The sequence below is a fragment of the Macaca mulatta genome, chromosome 3, assembly GCF_049350105.2.
Source record: "Macaca mulatta isolate MMU2019108-1 chromosome 3, T2T-MMU8v2.0, whole genome shotgun sequence".
Taxonomy (NCBI): domain Eukaryota; kingdom Metazoa; phylum Chordata; class Mammalia; order Primates; family Cercopithecidae; genus Macaca; species Macaca mulatta.
Genome location: NC_133408.1, coordinates 44,039,956 through 44,061,709, shown reverse-complemented (window position 1 = coordinate 44,061,709; position 21,754 = coordinate 44,039,956). Strand labels below are relative to the sequence as shown.

Sequence of the window (21,754 nt, the reverse complement as noted above, 5' to 3'; positions counted from 1 at the left end):
TAATTTTTTGCATTTTTTTTTTTTTTTTTAGTAGAGACAGGGTTTCACCGTGTTAGCCAGGATGGTCTCGATCTCCTGACCTCGTGATCCGCCCGCCTCGGCCTCCCAAAGTGCTGGGATTAGAGGCGTGAGCCACCGCGCCCGGCCGTGATTTTAGCTTTTTAACTTTTTACTTGAGTGACTTGAGACTCAAAGGAAAGTTTCAAGAATAGTACAAAGAATTTCCAAATACCCTTCTCATCTAGATCTTCCAAATACTAACATTTTACCACATTTGTGCAGGCGGCTGGAGGGACTTCAGGGCTGATGAAAAACGTCCCACCACAAGGTGGCAGAGCACACACGAGCGGCACCTGGGCGAGGCTTTGTGCGGGCAGGAAGCCCCTCGTACTAGACGCCATCCCAGGGCTGTGGCATGGCTGGCATTCATTACCCAGAAGGAGAGGGGGCAGGGCCAGCTCCTGGGTATCTCTGAGAGCTTTAGGGTGTTTTTTTTTGTTTGTTTGTTTTGTTTTTTTGATATGGAATCTGACTCTGTCACCCAGTCTGGAGTGCAGTGGCACGATCTCCAACCTCTGCCTCCTGGGTTCAAGCGATTCTGCCTCAGCCTCCTAAGTAGCTGGGATTACAGGCCCCTGCCATCATGCCTGGCTGATTTTTGTATTTTTGTAGAGACACGGTTTCCCCATGTTGGCCAGGCTGGTCTTGAATTCCTGACCTCAGGTGATCTGCCTGCCTCAGCCTCCCAATGTGCTGGGGTTAAAGGCATGAGCCACCACGCCCAGCTAGCCTTTGGGTCTTGATAGTCACATGGTTTGTCTTATACATGGCCAGCAGATGTTAGGTGCATTTTCCCAGGTATGCACAGCAAGAGATCTCTAAATAACTACAAATCTGCATGTACTTGGGCTACCATTAAAACCACTGGGGCCAGGCATGGTGGCTCACACCTATAATCCCAGCACTCAGGAAGGCCAAGGCGAGAGGATCCCTTGAGCCCAGGAGTTCAAGGCCAGCCTGGGCAACATAGCGAGACCCCTGTCTCTATTAAAAAAATAAAACAGGCCAGGCGTGGTGGCTCACGCCTGTAATCCCAGCACTTTGGGAGGCCAAGGCAGGTGGATCACCTGAGATTAGGAGATCAAGACCAGCCTGGCCAACACTGTGAAACCCTGTCTCCACTGAAACTACAAAAATTAGCCGGGTGTGGTGGTGGGTGCCTGTAATCCCAGCTACTGGGGAGGCTGAGGCAGAAGAAACACTTGAACCCGGGAGGCAGAGGTTGCAGTGAGCCGAGGCAGTGCCACTGCATTCCAGCCTGGGCAACAGAGTAAGATTGTCTCAAAAAAAAAAAAAAAAAAAGAACATTACTCAATTTAGGTTTAATATCTCATGATTAGATTCAGGTGATACATTTGTGGCAGAAATTTCTTTTTTAACCTGCTCTATTTTTTTGTTTTAAGTGGAAAAACACTTTATTCCATAAAACAGAGTAAGTATTCCGCTCTTCTTCTTAATGTCTCCTCATATGCTTTTATCTTTGGGGGTTTGTGCTTTTTTTTCCTTTTTAAATGTCTTTTTCTGGGAGACACAGACTGGACAAATGGGGGTGGATGCTCCCTATTCTTTTTTCCATGCTAGCCACCTCAGCTGAATGTTATTACGTTTCACTTTTTATTTAATACATATATCAGGACTACAATAATAAGTTAAAAAGAAAAAGCTTAATTCTTGGAAAGGTTTTATTAAAACTAATAAAATAATTGGCTTGTATTTAAGATTAATAAAATCGACCAGAATCCAGGCAAAATTGAGCAAGAGAAGATATGAAAAAGACAATTTCAGATACGGTCAAGGTTTGATTTTTTTTTTATTTTTTGAGATAGGGTCTCACTCTGTCGCCCAGATGAGACTGCAGCGGCATACGCTTGACTCACTTAACCTCTACCTCCCAGGCTCAAGCGATTCTCTTGCCTCAGCCTCCTGATAGCTGGGATTACAGGCGTGTGCCGCTACTGTCCAGCTAATTTTTTTTTTTGGGGTATTTTTAGTAGACACGGGGTTTCACCATGTTGGCCAGGCCAGTATCCAACTCCTGACCTCAAATGATCCACCCGCCTTGGCCTCCCAAAGTGCTGAGATTACAGGCGTGAGCCACAGCGCCTGGCAATGGTCGAGTTTTATAATTGTAAGATTACTATAAATAATTGCCACAAATTCAAAATTAAATGGGACACTTTCCTAGAAAATATAAATTACTAAAATTGGCAAACACAAAACCAGAATAAACTACTCAACATTAAGTGGATCCATCCTAAAAAATACAGCCATTGGAGAAACGTCAGGAATGTATCACATTCTACTCAAGATTTCTGCAATGTCCACCACTGAAAGTGAATTTATATCTAAAATATATGAAAAAAATGCTAAAAATAAGAAAAAGACAACCCCAAAAGAAATACAGGCAAAGGCGATGAACATACAAAGCAATCTTACACTGATTATGGCTACACTCCTGTCTAGTAAATAAACCAAAACATAGATATACAGAAATGTTGGCCGGGGGGGTGGCTCACACCTGTGATCCACTTGAGGTCAGGAGTTTAACACCAGCCTGCCCAACATGGGGAAACCCCGTCTCTACCAAAAATACAGAAATTAGCCATGTGTGGTGGTGGGCGCCTGTGATCCCAGTTACTCAGGAGGCGGAGGTTGCAGTGAGCCCAGATCGGGCCACTGCACTCCAGCCTGGGTGAAAAGAGACTCAACCCCCGCAAATAAAAGATATATAGCAATTTTAAGTTTCAGTTTAATCTCAGTGAGGGAGAGTACAAAGGGTCAACAGTATTTATGAGGTTTTAGTTCTGTAGAAAATCTGAACCCAGCATACTTTTTTTTTCCCCCACATCCATTCGGCTTAGAATGAAGTAAACTTTTGACATCTGCTCAATCTGGATCATGAGTACAAAGGTTTCTTTTTCTTTTACTTTGCTATGTATTTAGATCTCTTCTAATATTACTAATCAAAAATAGCAAAAAAGAATTACGGACATGTCATATGAAAAACCTCCTTCAGGCCGGGCAAGGTGGCTCACGCCTGTAATCCCAGCACTTTGGGAGGCCAAGGTGGGCGGATCACGAGGTCAGGAGTTCGAGATCAGCCTGACCAACATGGTGAAACCCTGTCTCTACTAAAAATACAATAATCAGCCGGCGTGGTGGCGCCTGCCAGTAATACCAGCTACTCAGGAGGCTGAGGCAGGAGAATTGCTTGAACCCCGGAGGTGGAGGTTGCAGTGAGCTGAGATAATGCCACTGCACTCCAGCCTCGGTGACAGAGTGAGACTCGGTCTCAAAAGAAAAGAAAAACCTCTTCCAATAAGACCCAAGGGAAACTCGTGGTAGAAAAACCACCACCACAAAAACATTTGGTCTTATCAAGATTTAAAACTACAGTACCAGTTTCATTCTTTCCCCAACTCAAGTCAGTTTCATCTTAAAAAAAAGCATCAAAGACAGACATCCTCCGCTAACTCCATCACCTCACACCACCCCGAGTGTTGCTCACCTTTCTTCACCAAGGGCTGGAAAAGAATAGTCTACATGGAACTGGCGCAGCTGCCGCCGCCTTCTCCAGTCTGCGACAGAGGTGCTGGCACTGTCTGGCCTTCATCAGGCGTCTCACATCTCCCTACTCAATTTTCTCACACCCTCGGTCCAACCCTCATAACTCTACTTCCTGCAGGGATGCTTTGACCAACACCCAAATATGATCGTGCCTCTGCCTTCAAGCACTGCATTTGCAGCTGGAGCAAGAGGGAGACCCCAGCCTTGGACCCTGCCAGTCAGCCCCCCACCCCGCCCCCAGCCTCACGGCCCCGGGTGCCTCCCGTGCCGAGTCCTCAGTGTCACCCATCATTACCCCTTAGGGATGCTCCTCACTGGTCCTGAAAGACCCTATTGCCCTTTCATCTGCAACATCTTATTTTTCTTTAAGTCCGACCTGAAGTCACTCCTTCCCCAGTTGAAACTGACCCTCCCTCCCCTGGGTGTCCATGCATCCTGATAGTTGGGGTAACTGACAGGGCCCCTACCCCTGGATCGCCCCCACGTTAACGTGACCAACACCTCCGTAGGACTGCATCCAACGAGGGACCCCAGCTCTTTGCTCCGCCAGATTGGACCCAGGTACTCAATATGTTTTGAATGAGCCCAGGCGCCTGAAATAACCCCTCCACACCCTGCCTTCGTTTCCCTCCTAGCTCAGTGCCCACCACTGGCTGCGATTGGAGGTCTATGAGCCAGGTTGGAGAGAAAGAAGGGGGTTACCCTCTGCAAGAGACGGGGACTTTCCCCAACAGCCCCCCTCTTCCCCCTAGAGACCCAGGCACCGGAGTGCAGTGGAGTTCAGGGAACTGGATGGGCAGAGAAGCTCCAGGGGAAGGGACGGCAACAAACCCACTCTTGGGGAAGAGTGGGGTCCCCTGTGCAGAGAACGAGCCCCCAGCTCACCTGCGTCCAGGTGGTCACAGCGACAGGTGCCCTGCGCGAGCTTCCAAGGGACGGTGGGGTCCGAGGAGGCAGAGCTGCGGGGAGGGGCAGTGAGATAAGGGGCCAGCCGCTGCTCGGCACCCACTACCTGTAGCGTCCCCCAGCCCAACTCGGCAGCACCTGACAACCCGCGGACACGTCGGGAGGAGCCGCCCCAGGACCCCAGTGCAGTGCTGGCTCTGTAGCAGGTGGCTGCCGGCCACGCTCGCGCGCACTCAGCACAGCCCCATAGCCAGCGCGCCGCCCCTCCCACGTGTGTCTGAGGTGTCAGTCGCCGTGGGAACAGCCTGGGGTCCAGAAGTGCGCGCATTGCAGTCCCGCACCCCAAAACACTGCGTAAAAGAACTCCCCGGGACTACAACTCCCAGAACACCCCACGACGCCATGCTTCCGGTTAGGCCACGCTGCACTTCCAGCCACAGCCGCGGCTGCAGTCACATGGGATGTGGCCACGGGCTGGCAAGGAATGGCGCCGTGGCTCTGGTGACACAGAGCTGGGGGTGAATGCGCCCTCTTACACGTCCCCCATGGCCAAGGGTGGCCCTCATGGGCCCCACGTTTCTGATCTGATCTGCCCCAAGCCCTGTTCCATCGTGTGGGGCGGGCTATGGCTGGCCCGAACTCGGAAGCCCCACCTGGGTCTGGCACTGCGCCTCCTTCCTAGAGTCTGTTGCCTGGGGAGCTCATCGTAAGAATTTTTATTTAGAGATGGAGTTTCGCTCCTTGACCAGGCTGGGGTGCAGTGGCACCATCTTGTCCCACTGCAACCTCTGCCTCCCGGGTTCAAGCGGTTCTCCTGCCTCAGCCTCCCTATTAGCTGGGATTACAGGCACCCGCCACCATGCCCAGCTAATTTTTTGTATTTTTAGTAGAGATGGGGTTTCACCATTGTGGCCAGACTGGTCTCGAACTGCTGACTTCAGGTGAACCGCCCACCTTGCCCTCCCAAAGTGCTGGGATTACAGGCGTGAGCCACCACGCCTAGCCGAGAATTTTTAAGACTATGCTCTGGCTCTGTCGCCCAACTGGAGTGCAGCTGCACGATCACAGCTCACTGTAGCCTCCAACTCCTGGGCTCAAGCCATCCTCCCCCATCAGCCTCCCCAGTAGCTGAAACTGCAGGCCTGCACCACCATGCGGGCTAATTTTTTTTATTTTTTATTTTGTAAAGATTGGGTCTCCCTATGTTGCCCAGGCTAGACTTGAACGCCTGGGCTCAATGAATCCTCCTGCTAGGATTACAGGTGTGAGCCACAGTGCCTGGCTAAAAATTTTATTTTTATATTAAGGCCTATGCTTCAGTCCTCACGATAGTCCCCAAAACAGATGTCATGATTTCCATTTCATAGGCAAGGAGTGAGAGGTACCCCATCTAAATATTTACCTTGGAGGAACCCCTGCATAAACATGATGTCTGGGACCCAGGCATGGTGGCTTGCTCCTGTCATCCCAGATACTCGGGAGGCTGAGGCGGGAGGATCACTTGAGGTCAGAAGTCGAGGCTGCAGTGAGCCAGGATTGCTCCACTGCACTCTAGCCTGGGAAACAGTGAGACTCCCATCTCTTTTTTAAAAAAAATTTTACCTATAGGCCGGGCGTGGTGGCTGACGCCTGTAATCCCAGCACTTTGGGAGGTCAAGGCAAGTGGATCACTTGAGGTCAGGAGTTTGAGACCAGCCTGGCCAACATGGCTAAGTCTCATCTCTACTAAAAATACAAAGCTTGGCGTGGTGACCGGCACCTGTAATCCCATCTACTCAGGAGGCTGAGACAGGAGAATCACTTGAACCTGGGAGTGGACGTTGCAGTGAGCTGAGATCGTATCATTGCACTCCAGCCTCGGTGACAGAACAAGAATCCGTCTCAAAACAAACAAACAAACAAACAAAAGCCCAGGCACGGTGGCTCACGTCTGTAATCCCAGTACTTTGGGAGGCTGAGGCAGGCGGATCACGAGGTCTGGAGTTTGAGACCAACCTGGCTGACATGGTGAAACCCTGTCTCTACTAAAAATACAAAAATTAGCCGGGCGCAGTGGTGAGTGTCTGTAATCCCAGTTACTCAGGAGGCTGAGGCAGAAGAATCACTTAAACTCAGGAGGCGAAGGTTGCAGTGAGCCAAGATCATGCCATTACACTCCAGCCTGAGCAACAGTGAGACTCCATCACAAAATAAAATAATTTAAAAAATAAATGTATTCAAAAGTTACAAAGTGAGAGTAAAAAAAATTTAATAAAGTTTAAAATGATGCTTTTTGTATGCTTGACCATTTGTACCTTTGAAGTTATTGTTTAAAACTTTGGGATATCCTAGTTTATATAACTTAGTAAATTAGAATTCCTGTTTTACAAGGTTAATGGAATTGCCTGTAAAGTTCAAACAAACAAGTATGATACTTGTCTAAAATTGATATTCCTTATGGTTTAATGTATCGTGGAGGGGGACACTGAATGTTTCTATGTGATTTTATTTGAAAATTACCAATGATCATTTTAGTTATTAACATGTTTAAACAGTAAGCTTCGTATCAATCTATTTTGAATTATTGGACACAGCCACTGAGACTTTTTAAAATTTACTCTTAGATCCAGCTTATGGTATTTTATTGTTTTGAGCCAGGGTTTCACTCTGTTGCCCAGGCTGGAGGGCAGTGGCATGATCACAGCTCACTGCAGCCTCAACCTCCCCAGGCTCAGGTGATCCTCCCACCTCAGCCTCCCGAGTAGCTGGAACTACAGGCATATGTCACCATGCCCAGTTAATCACGCTCTTTTTTGAGTGGGAGGAAAAACAATCTTTTCTTTTATAACATGGGATTGCTTTTTTTTTTTTTTTTTTTTTTTTTTTTTGAGACAGGTTGGAATGCTGTAGTGTGATCTGTAGCCTCGATCTCCAAAGCTCAAGAAATCCTCTCACCTCAGCCTCCTGAGGAGCTTGGGTCACAGGCACATGCTACCATGCCCAGCTAATTTTGTTCGTTTTTGTAGAGATGTGGTCTGTGTTCCCCAAGCTGGTCTTGAATTCCTGAGCTCAAGGGATCCTCCCATCTTAGCCTCCCAAAGTGCTGGGATTAAAGGCATGAGACACCATGCCCAGCCACCCAGCTGGCTTTTCCTTTTGTTTCTACAAAAAGATTTTGTGTCTTTGTAAAAGGTTCTGTATCTGGTTTCCTGCATCAGGTTTGGACATCAGGAATTGGAGTCCTTTGCACATTCAACTACATAGATTTCTACCTTGTAGCAGATTTCTACCTTGTGGTAGATTTCTACCTGCGGTTTCTACCGTGTGGTTCTAGAGAGAATTATAAACAGTAGGCCGGGCGCAGTGGCTCACGCCTGTAATCCCAGCACTTTGGGAGGCCGAGGCGGGCAGATCACAAAGTCAGGAGTTCGAAACCATCCTGGCTAACGCGGTGAAACCCTGGCTCTACTAAAAATACAAAAAATTAGCCGGGTGTAGTGGTGTACACCTGTAATCCCAGTTACTGAGGAGGCTGAGGCAGGAGAATTGCATGAACCCGGCAGACAAAGTTTGCAGTGAGCCGAGATTGTGCCACTGCACTCCAGCCTGAGTGATAGTGCATGACTCCATCTCAAAAAAAAAAACAAATAAACAGTAGAAATAATCTCCATAAAAATGACTCATTTACAAATCTTGTGAGTGTAGACTCTTTTTAGAATAATCCTTTTGGGGCCGGGCACGGTTGCTCATGCCTGTAAACCCAACACTTTGGAAGGCCAAGGTGGATGGATCACCTGAGGTCAGGAGTTTGAGACCAGCTTGGCCAACATGATGAAACCCCGTCTCTACTAAAAATACAAAAATTAGCTGGGTGTGGTGGTGCATGCCTGTAATCTGAGCTACTCGGGAGGCTAAGGCAGGAAAACTGCTGAACCTGGGAGGCAGAGGTTGCAGTCAGCTGAGATTGCACCACTGCACTCCAGCCTGGGCAACAAAGCAAGACTCCGTCTCAGGAAAAAACAAATAATTATAATCCCCAGTGTTGGAGGTGGGTCTGGTGGGAGGTGACTGGATCATGGGGGTAGGTTTCCCCTGTCATACTGTACTCATGACAGTGAGTGAGTTATCACGAGAGCTGGTTGTTTAAAAGTGTGTAGCGCCTCCCGTCTTTCTCCCTCTTCCTCCTGCTCTGGCCATGTAAGACATTCCTGCTTCCCCCTCACCTTCCGCCATGATTGTCAGTTTCCTGAGGCCTCCCCAGCCATGCTTCCTGTACAGCCTGCAGAACTGTGAGTCAATTAAACCTCTTTTCTTCATAAATCACCCACTCTCGGGTAGTTCTTCATAGCAGTATGAGAATGAACTAATACAAAGGGGTTGTGTCCTGGAACCAATCCCTTCCAAATATGAAGGGCTGGCTTTATTTTATTTATTTATTGTTTTTTTTGAGACGGAGTCTCACTCTGTCACCCAGGCTGGAGTGCAGTGGCCGGATCTCAGCTCACTGCAAGCTCCGCCTCCCGGGTTCACGCCATTCTCCTGCCTCAGCCTCCCGAGTAGCTGGGACTACAGGCGCCTGCCACCTCGCCCGGCTAAGTTTTTGTATTTTTAGTAGAGACGGGGTTTCACTGTGTTACCCAGGATGGTCTCGATCTCCTGACCTCATGATCCGCCCGTCTCGGCCTCCCAAAGTGCTGGGATTACAGGCTTGAGCCACCGCGCCCGGCCAGGCTTTATTTTATAGTGGTACAAAGGCTAGCACAGTGGCTCCCACCTGTAACCCCAGCACTTTGGGAGGCCAAGATAGAAAGATCGCCTGAACCTGGGAGGTTGAGGCTGCAGTGAGCTCTGATCACGCCACCGCACTCCAACCTGACCAACAGAGCAAGACCCTGTCTCAAGAAAAAGTAATAATAAGCTGGGGGAAGGGGCTCATACCTGTAATCCCAGCACTTTGGGAGGCCAAGGCGGGTGGATCACAAGGTCAGGAGTTCAAGATCAGCCTAGCCAACACGGTGAAACCCTGTCTCTACTAAAATACAAAAATCAGCTGGGTGTGGTGGCAGGCATCTGTAATCCCAGCTACTAGGGAAGCTGAGGCAGGAGAAGTGCTTGAACCCAGGAGGCAGAGATTGCAGTGAGCAGAGATGGCGCCACTGCCCTCTAGTTTGGGCAACAAATTGAGACTCCCACTCCAAAAAAAAAGAAAAAAAGAAAAAGTTTTCCTTCCCAATAAATTCATGGTTGCTATGAAACAGTAACAACAACAACAACAAATTAAATTCCTAGATCTATTTTTAGAGAGTTTTCCAACAATTTGTTTCTCTTTAATATTGATTAGCGTCACCAAAGATTTGTCTATCACTAGTTTATTTTTCCAAAGATAAAATCTTTGTTTATTAATTTTATTTTTTCCTCTCTTCCCTAGTAAGAGACAATAAAACTCTCACAGCTATCATCTTCTAATATCAAGATAACATGAAAACTCCTATAAAATGAATGGGAAGGGGAACATTCCAATTCGAATTACAGAACGAGAGCTGGAAACGTACGCAGCTCTATTATCTAGGACATGGATAAACCTGCTGTCAAGAGTCCCCACAATAAAAGGGCCCTAAAAATTACTGATAAAGCCGAACATGGTGGCTCATATCTGTAATCCCAGCATTTTGGAAGGCTGAGGTGGGTGGATCACTTGAGACCAGGAGTTCAAGACCACCCTGGCAACATAGTGAAAGCCTGTCTCTACTAAAAAATACAAAAATTGGCCGGGAGTGGTGGCTCACGCCTGTAATCCCAGCACTTTGGGAGGCCGAGGCAGGCAGACCATGAGGTCAAGAGATCAAGACCATCCTGGCCAACATGGTGAAACCCAGACTCTACTAAAAATGCAAAAATTAGCTGGGTGTGGTGGTGTGCACCTGTAGTCCCAGCTACTCGGGAGGCTGAGGCAGGAGGATTGCTTGAACGTGGGAGGCAGAGGTTGTAGTGAGCCAAGGTCGCGCCATTGCACTCCAGCCTGACCACAGAGTGAGACTCATCTCAAAGAAACAAAAACAAACAAAAAAAAATTGCCAGATGCGGTGGTGCACACCTGTAGTCCTAGCTATTTGGGAGGCTGAGGCAGGAGGATTGCTCGAACCCAGAAGGTGGAAGTTGCAGTGAGCCAAGATCATGCCACTAATTCCCAGCCTGGGCAACAGAGTGAGACTACCTCAAAAAAAAAGAAAAATCGCCAATGATTATTTCTCATGAAAAAAACCCATGTGGCTCCGAAGGAGTCAGAAAACTAGACTCCTAAATTAGTGCTCTAGCTGGGCTTGGTGGTTCACACCTGTAATCCCAGCACTTTGGGAGGCTACGGTGGGAGGATCAATTGAGCCCAGCTGAAGACCAGCCTGGGAAACATGGTAAGACATCATCTCTAAAAAACATTTTTCCTCACACCTGTAATCCCAGCACTTTGGGAAGCCGAGGCGGGCGGATCATGAGGTCAGGAGATCAAGACCATCCTGGCTAACACGGTGAAACCCGGTCTCTAATAAAAATACAAAAAATTAGCCAGACGTGCTGGCAGGCGCCTGTAGTCCCAGCTACTCGGGAGGCTGAGGCAGAAGAAAGGCGTGAATCCGGGAGGCAGAGCTTGCAGTGAGCCGAGATTGTGCCACTGCACTCGAGCCTGGGCGACAGAGCGAGATTCCATCTCAAAAAAAAAAAAAAAAAAAAAAAAAATTTTTTTTTTTTTAAATTAGCCAGCCATGGTGACATGCACCTGTACTCCCAGCTACTCGGGAGGCTGAGATGGGAGGATTGCTTGAGCCTAGGAGGTCAAAGCACTACAATGAGCCATGATCATGTCACTGCACTCCAGTCTGGGCAACAGAGCAAGACACTGTCTCAAAAACAAACAAACAAACAAACTGCTCTACCATCCCTAGAGCAGATATGGTTCAAGATGGCCACATCTGTATTTCAGCCAGCAGCAAGACGGGAAAAGGAAGGGGATAGGATGCCCCCCACCCCAACTTTTGTTTGTTTGTTTTTTGAGATGGAGTCTTGCTCTGTCACCCGGGCTGGAGTGCAGTGGTGGAATCTCAACTCACTGCAACCCCCTCCTCCTGAGGTCAAGCAATTCTCCTGCCTCAGCCTCCCAAGTAGCTGGGATTACAAGTGCCCGCCACCATGCCTGGCTGATTTTTGTGTTTTTAGCAGAAACAGGGTTTCACCATGTTGGCCAGGGTGGACTCGAACTCCTGACCTCAAGTGATCTGCCCACCTTAGCTTCACAAAGTGCTGGGATTACAGGCATGAGCCACCGTGCCCAGCCTGAATGCCCTTTCTTTTAAGAGCTTGATTCGGAAAAGGCACAAGTCACTTCTGCTCATATCCCATTGAACAGATCTCAGTCACATGGCCACCTCCATCTACAAAGAAGGCTGGAAAATGGAGTCTTCATTCTGGGAAGGCAACGTTCCCTAGCTAAAAATTGAAGGCTCTGTTGCATTAGAAGGAGAGAACAGATATTGAGAAATAACCAGAGGTCTCTACCACAGGGAAAAGATAGGATGCAGGGAATGCCAGCGGAAGAAGTGAAACAGACGAGTGATATTAACCACGAGTTCCCTCCCACCTGCGTTAAACTATGCATAGTGTTGAAATTAATGTATTCATTTTCTCCATTTCACCAGAGGATAAACCTTTGCTGTTCTAGGGATGGGAAAATAAATAATAAGCAGTAAGAGCTGCCTGGATATGCTGTATAGGGCTGGAGACAAGGGACTCTAATTGCCCTGCTTATTGGCTGGGCACGGTGGCTCACGCCTGTAATCCCAACACTTTGGGAGGCTGAGGCAGACCTCACCTGAGGTCAAGAGTTCAAAACCAGCCTGGCCAACAGGTGAAACCCTGTTTCTACCAAAAAAATAGAAAAATAAGCCAAGTCTGGTGGTGGACGCCTCTAGCCCTACCTATTCAGGAGGCCGAGACAGGCGAACTGCTTGAACCTGGGAGGCAGAGGTTGCACAGTGAGTCAAGACTGTGCCACTGCACTGCAGCCTGGGTGACAGAGCAAGACTCCATCTCAAAGAAAAGTAATAAGAAATAATAAAAATACAAAAGTTAGCTGGACATGATGGTGCATGCCTGTTGTCCCAGCTACTCGGGAGGCTGAGGCAGGAGAATTGCTTGAACCCAGGAGGTGGAGGTTAGAGTGAGTCAAGATCACACCACTGCATTCCATAGAGTGAGACTCTGCCTCAAAAAAACAAAACAAAAAAAATATATATGTATATATATATTGCTGCGCTTATAGAAGTTCATTTTTTCCATTTCCTTGAAAAGCAGAATAAACCTATGTTGTAATAAATCGATGTAAAACATAAAGTATCATCCTGCTACTATGCAATCATATAAAATCATACTAAGACATTCACATGTAATATGATTATTAATATCGTTGGTCCCACCTACTGGGGAGGCCGAGGCAGGAGAATCACTTGAACCTGGGAAGCAGAGGCTGCAGTGAGCAGAGATTGTGCCACTGCACTCCAGCCTGGGAGACAGAGCGAGACTCCATCTCAAAAACAAACAAACAGACAAAAACACCCTTAGGTAATGATCACCAATGACTGCTGACATCTTTAAAAAAAAAAAAAAAAAAAAGAAAACCAGACATCTTGTCCATCTATATGGCTGTACACGACATCACCCATGAGTAATCCTGGAAAAAAAAAAAGAAGAACTTGAATCTACGCCTCTTGATCTAATTAAGAAATTACAGGACACACAAGGGCAGCAGAAAAATATGTCAAATGATACCACAATGAGACAATCTGCAAAATCCAGAGTGTAAGAAATTCTGCACTTTTTTCTACAAATCAAATGCAGAGAGAGGGAGGGAGGAAAGGAAGAGAGGGAGAAGGAATCCATGGATCACAAGAGAATGAAGGAACATATCACTGGTGATGTATGGATCCTATTATCTAAACAAGAGCTCACTGAACTTTCCAATTCATGTGCTTCCCCTTGTTAACTGCACTGGCTCATCCCAGGTCTTCTGTGCCATCCTGTTTCCCAGTCTCCGCTGCGACAAAAATAGCGATAGGAAAAATGGCATTTTATCAGGGGCCATGTACTGGGAAGATGCTTAACATTGTCTCCATGGTTTGATATTTTATATATATATATAATGGATACATATATTTATGTAATATAATAATACATTTGTATGTAAATATAAAAATATGGATACATAAAATATGAATATAAAATAGGCCAAGCGTGGTGGCTCACGCCTGTAATCTCAGCACTTTGGGAGACCAAGGTAGGTGGATCATCTGAGGTCAGGAGTTCGAGACCAGCCCAGCCAACATGGTGAAACCCCTGTCTCTACTAAAAATGCAAAAATTAGCTGGGTGTGGTGGCGGGTACCTGTAATCCCAGCTACTCAGGAGGCTGAGGCAGGAGAATTGATTCAACCAGGAGGTGGAGGCTGCAGCGAGCTGAGATCGCACCATTGCACTCCAGCCTGGGTGATAGAGTAAGACTCTGTCTCAAAAATATATACATATATATTATATATATGCATATGTAATATGAAATATGTTATTTATATGTAATACATTGCATATATTTATATGTAATATAAAAATATATAAATACAAAACTATATAAATTACAAAATATATTTTATATAATATGGTTTGTATATTACATATTATATAAAATATAAATATATAAAATGTTTTTATATATAAAGATTTTTATATCATATAGTTTATAAACGTATATTTTATATCATATATAAATGTAACAGACAAATCTTTTTTTTTTTTTTTGAGACAGTCTTGCTCTGTCGCCCAGGCTGGAGTGCAGTGGCACGATCTCGGCTCACTGCAAGCTCTGCCTCCTGGATTCACACCATTTTCCTGCCTCAGCCTCCTGAGTAGCTGAGACTACAGGCACCTGCCACCACGCCCGGCTAATTTTTTGTATTTTTAGTAGAAACGTGGTTTCACTGTGTTAGCCAGGATGGTCTTGATCTCCTGACCTCATGATCTGCCCGCCTCAGCCTCCCAAAGTGCTGGGACTACAGGTGTGAGCCACTGTGCTCGGCCACTTTTTTTTTGAGACAGTCTCGCTCTGTCACCCAGGCTAGAGTGCAGTGTGGCAATCTGGGCTCAGGGCAGCCTCTGTCTCCCAGGTTCAAGTGATCTCCCCACTTCAGTCTCCCAAGTAACTAGGATTATAGACATGTGTCACCATACCTGGCTAAGTTTTTTTGTTTTTTTTTGAGACAGAGTCTTGCTCTGTCGCTCAGGCTGGAGTGCAGTGCCGTGATCTTGGCTCATTTCAACCTCTGTCTCCCAGGTTCTAGCGATTCTCCTGCCTCAGACTCCCGAGTAGCTGGGACTACAGGGGCCCACCACCACACCCAGCTAATTGTTGTATTTTTAGTAGAGATGAGGTTTCACCACGTTGGCCGGGACCGTCTCAATCTCTTGACCTGGTGATCTGCCCGCCTCAGACTCCCAAAGTACTGGGATTACAGGTGTGAGCCACTGTGCCTGGCCATTTTTTTGTATTTTTAGTAGAGAAGGGGTTTCACCATGTTGGCCAGGCTGGTCTTGAACTCCTGACCTCGAGTGATCTGTGTACCTCAGCCTCCCAAAGTGCTGGGATTACTGGAGTAAGCCATCGTGCTGGGCCTATAATACATATTATATATTACAGATAAATAATACATTTTTATCTTACAATGTTTTCCTTTTCACTTTTTAGAGGCAGGGTCTTACTCTGTTGCTCACGCTGGAGTACAGTGGCACGGTCAAAGCTCACTGCAGCCTCGACTTTCTGGACTCAACAGATCCTCCCACCTCAGCCTACCAAGTAGCTGGGACTATAGGCACACACCACCATGCCTGGCTAATTTGTGTATCTTTTGTAGAGACAGGGTTTCACTCTGTTGCCCAGGCTGGTCTTGCACTCCGGGCTTCAAGCAATCCTCCTGCCTCAGACTCCCGAAGTGCTGGGACTGCAGGTGTGAGCCACCAAGATGAATTTCTTCATTCCCCAAAAATAGAAGCCATGGAGGCTTCTGCCTGGTGGCTGCCAATATTTTTTCACCAACAACCACCCCCCTAGCCTTTTGTTTGTTTGTTTACATCATAAGGCAGCCTCCTGTCTCCTCTGCAGAGCACCTATTTCACATTTGTATACAGGACACCTCCAGTGAGCTTTGTCCCCTCGTGGTAGCCCTGACAGCAACTAACCCTGTTCTGCTCCTGCGGAAACTGTAGCCCAGATTGTTTAGTCAATGTTCAGTAAGTTAGTGACCAGGTAGTGTATTAGTCCATTCTCACGCTGCTATAAAGAAATACCTGAAGGCCAGGTGCGGTGGCTCACGCCTGTAATCTCAGCACTTCGGGAGGCCGAGGCAGGTGGATCACGAAGTCAGGAGATCAAGACCGTCCTGGCTAACACAGTGAATCCCCATCTCTACTAAAAATACAAAAAATTAGCCAGGTGTGGTGGTAGGTGCCTGTAGTCCCAGCTACTCGGGAGGCTGAGGCAGGAGAATGGTGTGAACCCGTGAGTCAGAGCTTGCAGTGAGCCGAGATCGCGCCACTGCACTCCAGCCTGGGTGACAGAGCAACTCCATCTCAAAAAAAAAAAAAAAAAAAAGAAAGAAAGAAAAGAAAATACACAGTGGCTCACGGCTATAATCCCAGCACTTTGGGAGGCCAAGTCAGGCAAAATCACCTGAGGTCGGGAGTTCAAGACCAGCCTGGCTAACATGGTAAAACCCTATCTCTACTACAAATACAAAAATTAGCCAGGCATAGTGGCGGGTACCTGTAATGCCAGCTACTCCAGAGACTGAGGCAGGAGAATCACTTGAACCCAGGAGGCGGATGTTGCAGTGAGTTGAGATCATACCACTGCATTCCAGCCTGGGCAACAGAGTGAGACTCGGACTCAAAAACAAACAAACAAAATTAAAAAAAAAAAAAAGAAATAAACCAGAGACTGGGCAATTTATGAAAGAAAGAGGTTTAATTGACTCACAGTTCCACATTGCTGGGAAGGCCTCAGGAAAATTACTATCATGGCAAAAGGCAAAGGAGAAGCAGGCACCTTCTTCTCAGGAGGCTGGATAGAGTGAGTGCAAGCAGGGGAAATGCCAGTGCTTATAAAACCATCAGATACCTCAAGACTCACTCACTTTCACGAGAGCAGAATGGGGGAAACTGCCCCCATGATCCGATTACCCCACCTTGACACTTGGGGATTATGGGATTACAATTCAAGATGAGATTCTGGGTGGGGACCCAAACCCTAACCATATCAGGAAAGGATGAGAAATCTGCTTCCCAAACTCCTACTCCAATGCTGTGCCCTCTGGACACTATGTCCCAGTCCTGGAAGGAAGGAGGACAAGAAACTCAGACGGCCTGGACTGAGGGCAAAGGAGGGTGAGGCTGGCACTGACATCCTCAGAGGCCCCTGCAGGGTCATGTATATGAAACCCAAGCCCAAGCTTCATGCCCTGTCCCCAACAAGCAGGAAACGCACACTGTAGCAAATGCTAAGCCAGCTCTCTAGCATGTGAAACAGGCTTGTCCAGAGACAGGAGAGGGCTGCTCTCTCTCTGCCTAGTCTGAAGCAAAAATACTAACTCTTTTCTCCAGTTAGTATTTTTGGACTGCGGTTGACCTCGGGTAACTGAAACTGTTAATAAGAGGGGAGACAATCGTAATTTAACACTCCACTCTTGGTGGGGCGCTGTGGCTCAGGCCTGCAATCCCAGCACTTTGGGAGGCTGAGGTGGGAGGATCACTTGAGGCCAGGAGTTCCAGACCAGCCTGTGCAACATAGCGACATCCCATCTCTACAAAAAATTTAAAAATTAGCCAGGCATGGTGATGTGTGCCTGTTGTCCCAGCTACTTGGGAGGCTGAGCGGGGAGGATTGCTTGAGCAAACCTCCTCCAAACCATGAGTTCAAGACTGCAGTGAGCTATGATTACACCACCGCACTCCAGCCTGTGCAACAGAGTCAGACTGTCTTAAAATAATCAGTAAACAGGCCGAGCATGGTGGCTCACGCCTGTAATCCTAGCACACTGGGAAGCTGAGGCGGGAGGATCATCACATTCCCACTTCTATCCTCATCGCCCATCCCTCACCTCCCTTCTCATCCTAAAAGGGCTGAAGGATTGCTTTTATTGATGAAATTACATTGTCTGCGAACACATGGAGCCTAAGTATGCAGTTTAATGGGTTTAGACACCCATGTAACTGAAATCCAATCAGGATGCAGAAGTGTCCATGCTCCCAGAAAGTTCCTTCATGTCTCTTTTTACTCAATCCCCTTCCCCCTTGGTCTGGAAATGTGAAAGGTTCTGATTCTTCCCGGAGCACCCACATTTTCTGGGTCTCTCTGCCAGCCAGTGGCTCTGGGCAAGCCATTCGTCCATCAGACCGTTAGGTCCCTGTGAAACAGCCGTCACTGGCCACTTCCCTGAAGACACAAGTCATCATGCTGTCCACTTTGCTGGCTGTCACCGTGCGGTCACCCAGGTCAAGCAGCAACAGCAAGTATATGTTTTTTTCTTTTTTAAAAACTTCCTCTGGCTGGTGCAATGGTTCACACCCATAATCCCAGCACTTTGGGAGGCTGAGGCAGGTGGATCACCTGAGGTCAGGAGTTCGAGCACTGGCCAAGATGGTGAAAAAAAAAAAAAATTAGCTGGTTGTGGTGGCACATGCCTGTAATCCCAGCTACTTGGAAGACTGAGGCAGGAAAATCACTTGAACCCAGGAGCCAGAGGTTGCAGTGAGCTGAGATCACGTCATTGTACTCCAGTCTGGACAACAGAGTGAGACTCCATCTCAAAAAAAAAAAGAAAAGAAAAAGAAAATAAATGGCAAACTTCCTCTAAAACTTCCCACACAAAGCTTATTTTTCCTTCTCTGTCTGTACCCGAGACCTCATGCTCAGTTCATCCATGGCAAAGCCAGCCCTGATGGAAAGGGTGAGGATGCCTGTAATTACCTTAGCAACAGAACATGTGGTGCATTTGAATCATATCATCTCATCCCTATAGCAACAGAGAATCTCAGAATTACGGTGCTTTGGAGCCAAGTGGCAACAGCACTGAGTCCAACCTCTTAGATTAAAACGAAACCCAACAGAAACAAACAAACAAAAAAAGTCTTTTACCATTCAGATAGCTTTCATAGCCTTGTACCTATTTTTTGTTGTTGCTTGGAAATACAATGGAACTTTGATACCAACAAGATAGCAGGGAATATCCACTTGGGCTGCTGGGCTTTTGGCTGATTTAATCAGAGGCTTTGTCCTATGTCATTAGGAATAAAAAATAATTTTTTGATTGATGGAGGAAGAGAGAGTTGGCCAGGGATGAACGTAGAGATGTTGATATCAGAGACCACAGAGCTGTGGCAAGAATTCCTCATTTATTTAACCTGTCTTCGTGAGATTGCACCATTCTCTGCCTCTGAGGTCGGCGTGCAAAAATGACTTCCTCTTTTATCAGCTGGGGGCTGTAAAGGGGAAATATCTGCCGGGCGCAGTGACTCACGCCTGTAATCCCAGCACTTTGGGAGGCTGAGACAGGAGGATCACGAGGTCAGGAGACCAAAACAATCCTGCCTAATGCAGTGAAACCCCGTCTCTACTAAAAATACAGAAAAATAGCCGGGTGTGGTGGCGGGCGCCTGGAGTCCCAGCTACTTGGGAGGCTGAGGCAGGAGAATCGCTAGAACCCGGGAGGCAGAGCTTGCAGTGAGCCGAGATTGCACCACTGCACTCTAGCCTGGGCGACAGAGCGAGATTCCATCTCAAAAAAAAAAAAAAAAAAAAAGGGAAATATGTTGTCTGCAGTCTCCTGACACCAACTCCTGGCCTAAAGGAAGTTCTCCAGGGCAGAGGGCAACAATATGAAATGTAAACATGGGATGTGGGGAGGTTCGGTACCTCATCCTGATACCGGCTCTACCTTTTGGATGCATCGTGGTCTAATTCAAAACCATGAACTCGGGAACAGGGGATATCTCAGTAGCCTCCTTGGGAACATGCTTCAAGCTGAGATCAACAGAGCAGGGGGCATTGGAGGCTGTGCTTCAAAGATGAATGGGGGCCAGGAGCGGAGGCTGATGCGTGTAATCCCAGCACTGTGGGAGGCCGAGGCAGGAGGATCACTTGAGCCCAGAAGTTTGAGACCCACCTGGGGCAACATGGTGAAACCCTGTCTCTACAAAAAATTAGCCAGGCATGGTGGCACATGCCTGCACTCCCAGATACCCAGGAGGCTGATATGGGAGGATAATCTGAGCCCGGGAGGTCAAAGCTATAGTGAGTCTTAACTGAGCCACTGCACTCCAGCCTGGGCGAGTGAGACCTTGTCTCAAAAACAAAACAAAACAAAACAAAACAAAATCTTAAAAAAATAGACGGGGGGCCAGGCGTGCTAGCTCATGCCTATAATCTCAGTACTTTGGGAGGTCGGGGTGGGAGGATTACCTGAGGTCAGGAGTTCAAGACCAGCCTGGCCAATGCAGTGAAACCTTGTCTCTACTAAAAATACAAAAAAATTAGCTGGGCATGGTGGCACGTGCCTGTAGTCCTGGCTACTCAGGAGGTTGAGGCACAAGAATCGCTTGAACCCAGGTGGTGGAGGTTGCAGTGAGCTGAGATCCAGCCACTGCACTCCAGCTTGGGTGACAGAGTAAGACTCCATCTCAATAAAAAAAAAATATATATATATATATATACACACACACACACACACACACACATACACATACACATACATACATACATATATACAAAACTTAGCTGGGCATGGTGGTGGATGCCTGTAATCCCAGGTACTTCAGAGCCTGAGACCGGAGAATAGCTTGAACTCGGGAGGCGGAGGTTGCAGTGAGCCAAAATCACGTCAGTGCACTCCAGCCTGGGCAACAGAGCAAGACTCCATCTCAAAAAAAAAAAAAGAGACTGGATTTGCCATGTTGCCCAGGCTGGTCTCAAGCTCCTGGCCTCAACTGATCCTCCTGCCTCAGCCTTTCGAAGTGCTGGATTACAGGCTGGAGCCACCACACCTGGCCCTGAAAAAACTACATCTTCGTGTTACAGGAACATATTTGACAGGCTCATTTAAATATCCCCACTTCCATCAAGAACCAACCAAAACTATCAAGGGTCATGGGGGAGAAATCCACCATGCCTTGTCAAATCCCCACAAACCTACAGTTTCACATACGGGTGGACCAAGTGCCTACAAACAGCCAGACAGGACTTGCAGTTTGGCACAGAAGGATCTTGGAAGTCACCTCGCTGAGTTCACAAGTAAATAGTTGAACAAACTGAAACGTCAACAACTCCTCTGAGATCTGTCCGCGGAGGTCGGTCACAGGGCAAACTCCCAGCCGCAAAATTGGAGAGACAGGAGGATACAGAGAATTACAACTTACCTGAGTAGAAACCCACGGGCAGAAGCCCCACATGGGGCCCAGTGAAGAGGGGTGGGAACAGCAGAGCGGCTGAGGAGCTGAATTGCTGTACCCGCTGAAGAAGCCCGAGACATAGAAACTCCCAGCAGGGCCAGGCGCGGTGGCTCACGACTGTAAACCCAGCACTTGGGGAGGCCAAGGCGGGCGGATCACGAGGTCAGGAGTTCGAGACCATCCTGGCTAACACGGTGAAACCCCATCTCTACTAAAAATACAAAAACTTAACCAGGCGTGGTGGCGGGCGCCTGTAATCCCAGCTACTCGGGAGGCTGAGGCAGGAGAATGGCGTGAACGTGGGAGGCGGAGCTTGCAGAGAGCAGAGATCGCACCACTGCACTCCAGCCTGGGCGACAAGAGCGAAACTCCATCTCAAAAAAAAAAAAAAAAAAAAAAAACCGAGAGGACCGAGACAGGGCGCCCTGTGCTCTTGTGAGCCCCTTCAGGGGCTCAACCAGGTTCTCAGAGTGAATATTAGAGAAAAATCCCCTCGTGCCTCCAGCAAGGGGAGGGGAAAAGAGACAAGCCCAGCTTTCTGTTCTTAACAAGGTCAACCCTCAGGAGAAACTACTTAACCACAGCCCAACCTGGGGGGCTTCATCAGCGCCTACCTGACCTGGGGGAAGGAAAATCCCCAACTCCAGCTGGCCCCAGCCGTCCACCTGGAGAAAAGGAAAACCCAACCCCAGCCCCGGGACCCATCCTGT

The 21,754-nt window shown here is 47.7% G+C and overlaps 1 protein-coding gene across 10 annotated transcripts in view; it reads right to left on the bottom strand.

Annotated features, from left to right (window-relative positions):
* The window catches only part of LOC114669804 (uncharacterized), a 51,782-nt gene extending 46,888 nt beyond the window's left edge, over window positions 1-4,894 (bottom strand). For all 10 annotated transcript variants that reach the window (XM_077996141.1, XM_077996142.1, XM_077996143.1 and 7 more), the window contains exon 1: window positions 4,513-4,894. In XM_077996141.1, the coding sequence (XP_077852267.1) occupies window positions 4,513-4,861 (349 nt within the window). In that variant the 5' untranslated portion in view covers window positions 4,862-4,894. The remainder of the gene's footprint in view (window positions 1-4,512) is intronic.
* Window positions 4,895-21,754: the final 16,860 nt, after the last annotated feature.